This window comes from Kogia breviceps, chromosome 3, assembly GCF_026419965.1.
Source record: "Kogia breviceps isolate mKogBre1 chromosome 3, mKogBre1 haplotype 1, whole genome shotgun sequence".
In the NCBI taxonomy this organism is placed as follows: Eukaryota; Metazoa; Chordata; class Mammalia; order Artiodactyla; family Physeteridae; genus Kogia; species Kogia breviceps.
Window position 1 is genome coordinate 110,270,605 of NC_081312.1, and position 12,558 is coordinate 110,283,162.

Sequence of the window (12,558 nt, forward strand, 5' to 3'; positions counted from 1 at the left end):
CCTACGCACCACAACAAAGAGTAGCTCCCACTCGCCACAACTAGAGAAAGCCTGCACACAGCAACGAAAACCCAAAAATAAATAAATAAACTTAAAAAAAAGAAAGTAATATGTAAACTAAATCTCAATAATTACTTAACCATGCATAGTTTTAAAAGATTGTCTGAAATTTTAAAACAGAGCTAGAGAACAAGGGAAGTTATGTAAAAGAAAATGGTTTTTTGTTTGACTTCTGTCAAGTCAGCTAATTAAAAAGTAAGAAGTGGCAAATTAGGAGTTTGGGATTATCATATACACATTACTCTATATAAAATAGGTAAACAACAAGGACCTACTGTATAGCACAGGGAACTATACTCAATATCTTGTAATAACCTATAATGGAAAAGAATCTGAAAAAGAATATATATATGTATGTATGTATATACATGTATACATATATATGTATAACTGAGTCACTTTGCTGTACACTAGAAACTAACAACATTGTAAATTAACTATATCAATTTTTAAAAAGTACATGAAAAGCAAAATTAGAAGATTAGGAAAAATGGAAATGTAGACTATCTCCATTATCAATGAAACATGTTACGGCAAAATAATGTTAAGTATTAAAATACTAAAATCCATTTTTAGATTGTTAATACAAAACACCAAAATGCACAATGACATATATATGTATATTCATAATATATCTATTTATTTAATTCCTTGAGGTCAGAGGCATTATTTGGAGGCATTATCTATATGCACCATCAATAGATAAAGACTGTGCTTTATAATAGTTTAAAGAGAAAAGTAACAATATTCTTTACATTCATCCCCAACATGCTCACTGACAAGCACATATCTGTCCCATCTTGAGATATACATGTTTTGCATATCTTTATTTCAGATATTAATGAATCTTTATTTCACTAAATATATGTTTTCAAAAGCATATCTATGAAATTTTGAGAAGAAAATTTCAAAGAACAACTTTCCATGATCATTTACCCTGAATTTTCTAGTGAACTTTGCTCTTCTAACTCATCATTCTCACTCCTCTATCTAAATTAACATTTTGGCCAAAATATTCATCCTAAACCACATCTTAAATCATGTCAATCACCTGCTTAAAAACATTTACAGGCTCCTTAATTTTTGAAAATTAACATCCGAAACCCTTGGCAAGGCAGAGAAGGGCCTAGGTGAACAGGGGTTTGTCCTACTTTTCCAATTTCATCTTTTGAGTCTCTCCTTCACAATCTCTTATCCTGCAGATCTATCCATCAGTAGTTTTGCCACTTTCTTCCCTAACCCAGAACATCCTCCTCTATCTATGCCAGTCACAATTCTATTCCCCACTATTCACCCACCCAATTTAGATATCATTTCTTAAGTTCTTTCATGAGGCTTTCCAGAAGTAATCTCAATATCTCTCTCTCTCCCCCTCCCTCTTTCTGCCTCCTTCCCTCCCTTCTTCCTTCCCTCTCTCTTAGGCCATACCCCTTTCTTTTGTTCCTCTAAATGGGACTCACCTACTTTTGTTACAACTATTTGACACATCTCCTCTACTAGCTGAAGCATCCTTAAAGCAAGACCATTTCTTATTTAGTTTCATAAGCTAACAACACTTAGTTTTGTGCAACTAGTAAGGTGATTAAGGAAGCTCATAAATATAATTCATTGTTTTTAAGCAACATGATTGAGTGATGGGTTTAATCTTATGCTCACATACTCTCTGTTTTTTTCCCTATAAAATGTTACCTCCAAAATGATACTAAGTCAGTACTATATTTGAAGTTCTTTCAATTAAAAAAAATCAAATATCATAGCTATGATCATGAGCTATGATCCCGATCATGAGTTAAGGGAAATCAGATTTTTCTAGCGAATGGTTTTACCAATCCACTTGTGGAAGATATTTCAGATGCCGGTCAGTACATCTGTCCAATGGCCTTCAATCTCCCATCCCATCAATCCCCAGTTTTTCTTTATAATAAACTTAGTGTAGAGAACCACAAAAATGTCCATCACGAGAATGCAAAAAAAAAGCATACAAGTATACTATGGCTACATTATGCATAGTTACTGGCTTTGGGATATGCACTTAAAGATTATCAAATATAATGGCTTGTATGCTCGATTTGTCTTTCTATTATCAGGTCCAGAGAAAATTGGGACACCGCAATTCATGTGCATGAATTAGGCAATTACTTATGAAGTTTTTAAGGTACTAAGTATCAGCATGATGTCTAAACAAGTGGATAACTAAGTTTAAAAATTAATTCAAAGAAAATGTGCAATTATCTGCAACAAGACATTCTCCCCATTCCCCTGGTTGTTTTAGTGCTATACAAAGTTCTTAAAGCACCACATCAGTATATTCTCTCCATCATTTGACATCCAATATAATTTTTGACATAAAAATCCACTAAATAAGTCGATTAACTTCTGTACAAAACTGTCTTCTCTATAGAATGTGCAGTTGCCAATAAAGGAAATCACAGACTACAGAGTAAATCTTGAATATATTAACTTGTTTCCCTAAGGTCATAAAACAAAACATATTTTTGACAGAATTATTTTTACAAAATTACAAAAAGTACGTGATGTTTTTAGTGTAATGTATGTAAAGTCTGTTTCTTGCTAACGCTTTTATTAACACTTTATTTATTTATTTATTTATTTACTATTAACACTTGTATATAAATGTCCTTAGTGATATACATTGAAAGAAAGGTACTTTTTTTTAAAATCACACATTATAATTTTAAAATCTTTAGGTTAAGATTGAAAAATTGATAAAAAATATAGTTTCGTGTAGTCAGATTTCTTTCTACAAAATCCATACTAGGATATATTTTTAAATATATCTTGTTAAACAGTCTATTTAAAAATCATGGTTTTAGTTTATTTGTAAACAACCACATTTCTATGTTATTGCAATGTTTCTCAAAATATTGCTCACAAAACACCTGTTTAAAAAAATCTGGAGCACTAGTTTTAAATGCAGAGACCCCAAGATTCCACTCCACACCACTGGATCAGAATCAGAGCCTGGAAGTATGCATTTAAAACAAGTTTGCCCATGTGGCTCTGATGTCCACCAGACTCGAGAAACCTATAGAGTCTATCTCATGCCTCATTATATTCTCGGTGTTATATTTTAGGAAAAAAAGTTGCCAAACGATTTCTTCCAAAAAATATACTTTTTCCAAATTCTCATTCTTATAATTTCTAAAGTGTCACTCAACAGAAACTTAAACCCGTTTCCAAATCCCCTGGTATTTCAGCTCAATTAACAAATGAAAGGGGTCATTTTTCTCCTTACTGCCTGTTGTCTTAAAGGATCCTGAGCAAAAGCTCGTGACACCCACTTCGCACCTCGGGACACGGACCTCCACTTTCCACAGGTCAGAATACTGAATCCCGTCACCGTTAACATAGCCCTAAGGGACACTTGGTTCCCTCGCCTTCGACTCTCCGGGCAGAGAAAGCCCGTAGGCTGCCCAGGCCCTCCAGTTCTCAGAGCCGCCCGGGCTGTCAGCACCTCCGACAGAGCCTGGTGGATGGGGTCCGGGTTTCACTGTCACGAGCCTGCCCTCGGAAAAGCCACTGATAACAAGGAAACTGACCCGAGACAGCCAGGAACACACAGACCCACCGCCCAGCGCGCTTTCCGGCGGCCAGCACCTCTTTCCAAAAGACAACAAAGGAACCCGTAAGCAGCTCTTACCTAGAATACGAGCCACCCCCACAACTCTCCTCTCCTCCCCCGCTCCCCGGCGCCTGTTGCTAAGGAGGCGAGAAGACACTGGGGCAGCCTCAGGACCAGGGGACCGACGGCGGGAGGAGCTGGCAGCACCAGGGAGGCGGCGAAAGCCCAGCCTCGGGTGAGCCCAGGACCCCTTCCTCCGGCGGGAAGGGTGCGCCCTCCGCGCGGCTCTGACGCCAACGACTACCCCCGCGCACTCAGGCGGGCGGAGGGAGCCTCGCGAACAGGAGACCTGCGCCCGGGAGCGCCGCTCCCTCTGCGGGCCCGGGAAGCTCAGCCCGGCAGAGGAGGCCTCTGGCCCGGTACTGTGGACGCCTGTGGGCCCAGACAGCAGGGCAGGGGCTCGGGGACAGCCCTGGGGAGGGCAGGCACTCACCATGTTGACTTCGGAAACCATGTCTATGCTGGCGATGTCGATGTTCATCCCCACGCAGACCGGGGGACCTGCGGGAAGCGCACGACACGGTGATCAGCCTGGCTCGGGCACCGGCTGCAGCGGCTCTGAGGATGGGGGGCTATCCGAGGAGGGGGCGCAGGCGAAGTGCCCCCCTCCCCACCCCGCCGCAGCTCGGCGGAAGCGGCCCCCGCCTCCCTCCTCCACCCAGGCCGCCAGCGCGGTGGGTCGCGCTGCCCGCAGCGGCCGCGCACACCCTACTTACCCCCGAAGTCGGGTCTTAGGCGAATGTCGTAGCCTTTCAACAGCTTGTCCACCGTCTCCTTCACAAAGGACATGTTCCCAGGATCGTTCACGCTGCGGGAGGGACGGGGGCCAGAGAGAGCGGGGTCAGGCGGCGGCTCGCCCGCCAGCGCCCAGCGCGCACACCCGCGCGCCCTGCCCGGCGCCCGGCCCGCTTCCCGTCAACCCACCCGCGACCCTACCTCTGGGCGCAGCACACCACCGCCACCAGCACTGGGGCCGAGAAGATGCCGAAAAGCCTTCCTCCCGCAAAGCCCCACATCCCTCCGCCGCGCCCCGGCACGGGGGAGGGGGCGCCCCGCCGCCGTCGCGACCCGCAGCCGGGGCTGCTCCTGCTGCTGCCGCCGCCGCCGCGCTGGCCCGGAGCGGAGGAGGGCGCAGGGGGAGGGGGATGGGAGGAGGAGGAGGAGCGGGCGCGGGGAGAGGAGGAGCAGCGGGCGCGGGAGCTAGGGGAGGGGGGAGGAGAGAGGGCGAGCCGGAGGCCGAGCCGGCGGAGCCGGCCGCGCAGCGCCGCGCACTCGGCCCTCCCCCGCGCTCGCCGCGGCTGGTGAGCCCGGGCCCTTAGCGCTGCCTCCTGCCTCGGCGGTTGCGGAGCGAAACCCGAAGCCCGGCCGGGGACAGCAAGCCGGAGCCGCGGCTGCGCGGCGCGGGGCAGAGCTGGCTCTTCCAGCTCCTCTGGGCTCCTTGCGACCCAGGAAGGAGAGGATCATCGGCGACGGCGACGTGGGCAGAGACCGCGAAGGAAACGCTCTCCGCTTCCCTCCGCCCCCTCCCCGGCCCGACCCCTTCGCTACGACCCCCGCCCAGCTGCGGCTCAGGCCGAGCCTATAAGTGCAGCGGAGCGCCTCTGCCCGCGGGACTGCGAGCTAGGGAGCCGAGAGTGAGGCTGCGTGGCCCGGGGGAAGCCCCTGCCTCACCTGCGGGGCTCTGAGCCTCGCGTCCCCAGGGTCCAGGAGAGCCAGATGGGCAGCAGGAGAGCCAGGAGCCCGGAGCACATGGCGCTGCTCCTCTGACCTAACCTGGGTGGAATCCGCTCTCCCCCACAGTCACCGAGCATTCTAACAGCGATGCGGGGATCCCCGCCCCTGCCCCCACCCACGGGCTTTCCCGCCTGACCCGTCATCCAGCCCCTTGCATGGCGGCCCGATTAATTATTTACGCAATATAAAACCATTTTTTAAATTGGTTCTTTAAACTATTTCTCTCACTCTCACCCCCTGAACATTTCATGTGAGCACTGGGCCCTCCCTACTTACATAAATACATTTTTAATGAGTGTTAAAGAGAGGTCTGGATATGCACGTTTGCTTTATTATCGGGAAGCTGGAGTCCGAATTAGACGTGGAGACCCTGGACTATCATCCCAGGAATGGGAAAATAATGTGACTTTCCTGGTGCAGCCTGGAGCTGTCCGTGGTCCTTAATATAAGGCAAGGAACCTCGTTTTCGCTATGACTGGCCCCCATTCTTTGGTTCTCATCTTAGAAGAGAACCTCCTGCACCTTGGCCAAGAAACAGACCGATGTGCACCACGGTCCACTCTGCCCTTTATGTCACCGCTGTGTACTTGAGGAATGTCTGCTCACCCAGAGTCATAGGTCATATATTTTTCTTTACTGAATGGTCCTCTGTGCTTCAGACTTCTAATACTGAGGAAGATAATTACACATTCCTACTTGTGGTCAACCAACAACACTTACAAATCAAGTCCATTTTCTGCTTGATAGACTACCTTGGGCCATTCCAGGACCTAATGAATGGTTAATTATAGGTAACTGCTTCTTCTGTATTAATTACTTTTTCTACAAAGGTTAAGGTTTTCTTTTCTATTGTCAAGACTTTATATGGGTAAATATCTAAGTCTAGGCCCTGGTTCTCAAGGTGGCATGTTTCTGACATTAATTTTAAATATCATTGCCTTTTTTAAAAAAAAATCAACACTTTTATTTTTGGAACAGAAAATGTGACCACAGAAGTTGAATGGTTGGTATTAAGATAAGGTTAAGAGATAAATTTAGCTCCCTAATTATTTTCTGGAAAAGTCTATTTACAACTATTTGTATTCTGTGTCCTGTTCATGTGCAATGGAATATCAGGAAAATTAGATTTGCATTATCATACCTTCCCCTCCACATTCATGTTTCAGTCTATTTCTCCTGTTTGCATGTACCTCTTAGAGAAATGCCCTGTTGGGGATCATGGCTATAGAAAACAAACAGTGAGAAAAAGGTGCTTGAGAAAAGCTAACAACATCACAAGAATGATCGCCCTTTCTACTACTTTATATGTTCTAAAACTTGAAAACAACATTACAAATGTTATTGTCATCCAACCATGTAACATCTCAGATCTTGGCTTCAACAAGTCTCTGAGTATCTTGGCCTTATTTTTCATTCCAGTTGTTGCTTCACCATGCAGTTCTGCAAGAGCTCTGATCAGCTTTACATGGGAACAAATCCACACGCCTCACCACCTGTCCACATTGCTTGTCTCTCACCTCCCACCTTCAGGCTTCTCAGTTAGCAATGAGGTCCAAATGCAACAGGACCTACTCAGTACTCACAAATGTTCAATCTGAAATTACTGTAGCGTTTGCCATCCATGGGGTGGACCTTAGATGAACAGAAGATGGGAGCCAGGGGATAAATGATTCTCCCTCTATTTCTCCCTATGAAATGTCCTGAGACACCATAGTAACTCCTTTCTTTTCCCTCTCCTTCCATGCCTGGATCCCCTTTTCCTTCACTCCTGTTTTCATCAGTATTACACACCCTAGAAAAGCAATAGCACTTCAATTTTGCCTGAGGATATGTTTTCTGGTGAACCCAGGCTAAGTCATAAACCCACTGGCAAATCACGAAAAGTGTCACCTAAAATGCAGTCTTTTTCTAATATGAAGGCAAAATCTAAGAGAAACATTGCAGTAAGTGCACACTGGTATAATCAAGATACATTGGGCCATGAAGCTCATCACAGTTGCTGGCCAACTTGCACCTACATGAGTAACAAAGGTTGGGCGTCCAACCCTTGGCTGTCCTCCTGTCTCAGCTCCTCCCACAGCCTTCTTGGAGAGTTGGATGTGCCCTGAACCCCAGGTAACCCCATCCTTCCACTCTCTTGCCAGGATTCCTGACCATGAATATTTTCTTATCTTTACTAGATGATGCTAACATATTAACCAAATCAGCTGGAAATAACTGATGCAGTTCTTTATTTTCTACAGAAAGAGAAAAAGGCTTTAGGGGTCTTACAAAGGATAAATTTTCATGTCAGAAGAAAAAGGAGATGAATGCAATTTTGTTCATAGTAAAGTGGTTTTAAACAGGCTAGAATAACATTTCGGGGTCCTTAAGGTAAGAAGCAGGAAAGGGAGGAAATAGATGAAGAACATCATATGATCACTTAACCTAGTCCATGTTTGTGCATTTGGGCTGAGCAAAAGAAAAGGCCTTCACCAAACTGTGTTTTGTTCATAGTTGCCCCTTACTTATAGAAAATCAAGTTGTCTTTGTAAACAGTATCAAAGTTTCTGACAATATATTTTAAAGCTCTTTAAAATAACTCAATTAATTTGAAGTATGACACATGAAATTAAAAGTTAAATATATAATTAGATTATTTTTGAAAATGTGTAGACCAGTGTACATTTCTATCATCCCCAAAATTCCATCTCAACCCTTTAGCATGCATGCCATTCCGGATCCAGATAAGCACTGACCTAACTTCTGTCAGATTTTTTTTTTTTTTGCCTGTTCCAACATGACATATAAGTGACATTACACAGTATATGTTATTTTATGGCTGGCTTCTTTCTTTCAGTATAATGTTTCTGACATCCGTCCTTGTTGCAGATCCATAGTTCGTTTTACTGCTGGGTAGCATTCCATTGTGTGGTTATTCCACAATTTGTTTATCCATTCATCTGTTGATGGAGCTTTCTAGTTTGGGCCATTATGAATACAAAGTTATGTACAAGTCTTTGTGTGGACATATGGTTTCATTTCTCTTAGGTAAATACCTAGGTGTGAATGGCTGAATCATATAGTAGAGTGCATGTTTAGCTTTATAAGGAACTGCTAAAATATTTTCCAAAGTAATTGAAGAATTTTACATTTCAACAGTAATGCATGAGAAGTGGCTCTTCCACATCCCCCCCATCAATCCTGGTGGGTGTGTAGTGGTATTTCATGAGGTTTGAATTTGTATTTTCCTGATGACAGGTAAATGTATTTCATTTGCCTACTGGCCATTCTTATCTTCTTTTTGAATATATAAAATTTTTCCCATTTTTAAATTGCATTCTTAGTCTTTTTTATTGAGATATGAGTTCTCTATATATTTTAGATACAAATCCTTTATAAAATATATGTAATGAGAATATTTTCTCCTATTCTGTGGCCTTTCTGTTTGCTTTCTTTGATAATGTCTTTCAAAGAAAAGAAGAATTTAATTTAGATGAAGTTCAGTTTATCAATCTTTATCTTTTATGGGTCAGACTTTTGATATCCCACCTAAGAAAACTTTACCTAATCAGAAGTTAAGATTTTCTCTGGGTTTTCTTTAAAAAGTTAGCATTCATATTTACACCTTTGATATACTTAGAGCTAATTTTTTGTGGATAATGTGAGTAAGGGTCAAGATTCTTTTCTTCCACGTGGATGTCCAGTTGTTTCAACACAATTTGTTGAAAATATTATTCTTTCTTCCATTGAGTTACTTCTACATTTTTGTTGAAAATCAATAGACCTTATATATGTGGGTGTATTTGGGGGGATCTATTTCATTTATTCTGTTTCATTGACTTACACATGTATTCTTTCACCGATTCCATGTTGTTCTGATTAATGTAGCTGTAAAGTAAATTATCCAACTTTGATCTTCTTCTTAAAAAATGTTTTTGACTATTTGAAGTTTTATGCATTTTCATAGACATTTTAGAATGATCTTTTCAATTTCTATAAAGAAGCTTCATGGGATTTTAATTCATATTACATAAAAGCTATAGATTAATTCAGGGAAAATTGGTATCTTAACAGTATTGAATCCTCCAATCTGTGAAAACTCTGTATCTCCCTATTTATTTATAATAGATCATATTAATTTTTCTCAGAAATACTTTGTAGATTTCCATGCAAAGTCTTACATTTGATTCAGTAAATATATCCCTATTTCATATTTTATGCTGTTATAAATGCTACTTTTAATACCTCATTGTCCAATTGTTTGTTGGTAGTATTTAGAAATATAATTGATTTTAATATATTCACTTTGCATCCTATAACCTTGCTCAATGTACTATTATTTTGATTAAAATTTTTGTAGATTCCTTAGGATTACATCAAAAAATCAATCATATAATCTCTGAATATAGATATAGATAGTTTTACTTCTTCCTCTCCTTTCTGGATGCTTTTCATTTCTTTTTCTTGCCTTATAGCCCTGACAGAGACCTCAGAGCAATGTGGAACAGAAGTGGTGAGAGTGGATAACCTTGCTTTATTCCAATATTAAGGGAAAATATTCAGGTGTTTTTTGTTGTTGTTGTTGTTTTTACCATTAAGTATGATGTTAACATCTTCCTCTTATTTTTCTTCTGTTCTCTCTACCCTTTCCTCTTTGTCCCTTTTTGAACATCTCTGAAAATTTCAGTCTTAAGGGCAGGGCAGTACAAGATATGCATCTGGCATGGAATGAGGAGCCCAGGCAGTGTGAGGAGAACATGAGGGTTCATAGCTCAAGTGGATGAAAAAAGACATCTTTTTGGGTGGAAAGCTGAGTTTGGATGTTACAGCCAAAGCAAAAAGTAAGGAGGGTATCACTGGGGACGGACAGCCTGGCATGGGTGTCAGAGCGCATGGGATATGAGGAAGGCATTGATGTGGACAAAGCAGCCTGTGTTTGACATCAGAGCCAAGACAAAGGTGAAGCCACATCCCAATGGCAGGAGGCCTCATGTGGCAGTAAGGGTCTCAGAGGGTAGGAGAATATCCAGACATAAAGACTACCCTGAGTGTGGGTCTAAGCCCAGGCAGGATGAGAAAGGCATCTACTAATGTGGGCCAGCCTGGAATAAGGAATTGGAGCCTAAGCAGCATTAGGAAGGCATCCTAACACTGTGCAAGGGGAGAAGATGTGGGCATCCATGTGTTGGGGTGACATGTTATGGAAACTCAGAACTCGAGAAGAGTAAGGATGGCATCCACACTCTGGGATGGCCCAAAATGAGATTCAGAACCTGAACAAGGAGAGCAGAAAGTGTGCAGGGTAGTGGCAGCAACAAGAGATTTGTTATACAGTGGGGCACTTATCAAATGAGTAAGTATATTAAAGATAATGGAAGGCAAATTTCTCTCTTTGGAGATGGGAGTTACAAATACTAAAAGACAGAGAAATAATCCCTGCGGTGTGAGATTGCGGTCAAACATATTTGTGTGAACTAATGATTTTCAAAACACATAGATAAGTACAAATATGTACATACACATATATATGCATATACTGTATGTATATTTTTCTGTACACCTACATATATACACATATGTACATATATTCTCAAGTTCTATCCACCAAGGATGCCTAAGAACAATGACAGCCCAATAGCAATCAGTTTTTGCACCCCTGCACCCGATCATGGATTCTATGTATAATTTTCTAACTAAAAGGAGCCATGGCTCTTTGGGAAAAGGGTTGACCCTTGAGATGGGCCAGGAAAGTACAAGGTAAGATTGAAATATCTTGTGCCAGAAAACAGGAAGTGTTTAAAGAATGATGGGGACATGTCAAAGAGACACAGAATCCAGCTTGAATGTGTTTGTGCTGCCCAATTTTGGAAAAAAATTTGAGCATAAAAATTAATAATGACAATAATGAGCTACAACCCATAGAAAACTAACAGGAAAATATGAGTTAATGCATAATAATCAATTAACTAATGAAATGTTTAATCACAAATGGCATATTTACATAGCTTTTAATTACATTCCCCACAAAATACTAATTATGAAGAAGAAACTTTACAGTATAGCTGGCAAACACCACCACAATCAAGTGACAGATAAATACAAATAAATTAAAGAATGAAATAAATCAAAATAATGTGTCCCATGATATAATACATTGAGAAGAATATTGTATCAGTTCTATGACATGCCTAACAACGATGTATAACCTGAATGTAATCATGAGAAAATATCAGATTCCAATTGAGAGACCAAATAAAACCCAACTGCCCTGTAATATTTGGAAGTGCCAATGTCATCAAAGTCAGGAAAGATTGAGGAACTACCCCAAACTGAAGGAAACTGAAGAGTCAGGGATTCTTATGATTCTGAACTGTAAGAGATATTAGTGGGGCAATTGGTGGATCTTGAATGGGATCTGAAGATTGCAGAGTAGTAATTTATTATCTATTTCCTGATTTTGAAGATTGTATTGGAAAGTCTCCTTGCATGTGTGAAAAACACTCAGCTCTTTGAGGATGATAGTCATCAGCTTTGCTTCTTATATGCAAATGGTTCAGGGAAAAGTTCATTGTGAAGTCCTTCAAACTTCTCTGTAAGTTTATGAGGGCTTTACATTTTTTAAAAAAAATCAAAAAACAAAAAGTTTTCTCTATGTACCCTTCAACAGATTAAGAAATATGCCTTCCGTTCCCAGTTTGTGGAAAATTTTATCAAGAATGAAGTGGAATTTTGTCAGATGCTTTTGTTATTGTGTATCTATGGAGTTAATCATATGGATTTTCTCCTTTATGGTTTTAATGTGGTAGATGACACTGATTTTCAAATGTTAAGCAATCTTTGCATTCCAAGGATAAACATTACTTGGTCATGTTGCTTACATTTTTAATATATCTGTGGATTTGACTTCCTAATATTTTTGATGAGGATTTCTGTCTAGGTTCATGAGTGTTTGCTGTATAATGTTCTTTTATTGTCTGGTTTTAGTTTCAGTGCACAATGAGGCTACAACACACTCACTCATTCTCTAAGTTTTGAAGGATTTTTTTGTAGGATAATTATCACTTCTTACTTAAATATTTTCTAGAATTCATCAAAGAAGCCATCTGCCCTTGAAGTTTCCCTTAGATTTTAATGATAAA

At 41.3% G+C, this 12,558-nt stretch overlaps 1 protein-coding gene across 2 annotated transcripts in view; it reads right to left on the minus strand.

Annotated features, from left to right (window-relative positions):
- The window catches only part of GABRB3 (gamma-aminobutyric acid type A receptor subunit beta3), a 236,037-nt gene extending 230,526 nt beyond the window's left edge, over positions 1–5,511 (minus strand). Inside the window, exons 1-3 of one of the 2 annotated variants that reach the window (XM_059056933.2) lie at positions 5,375–5,511; positions 4,420–4,511; positions 4,137–4,204 (exon numbers count right to left, since the gene is read on the minus strand). In XM_059056933.2, coding sequence (XP_058912916.1) covers positions 4,137–4,204; positions 4,420–4,511; positions 5,375–5,454 — 240 coding nt within the window. In that variant the 5' untranslated portion in view covers positions 5,455–5,511. Of the gene's footprint in view, positions 1–4,136; positions 4,205–4,419; positions 4,512–4,639; positions 4,819–5,374 lie in introns of those variants that run through there. The other variant, XM_059056932.2, reaches the window with a different exon arrangement.
- Between the last annotated feature and the right edge of the window lie 7,047 nt (positions 5,512–12,558).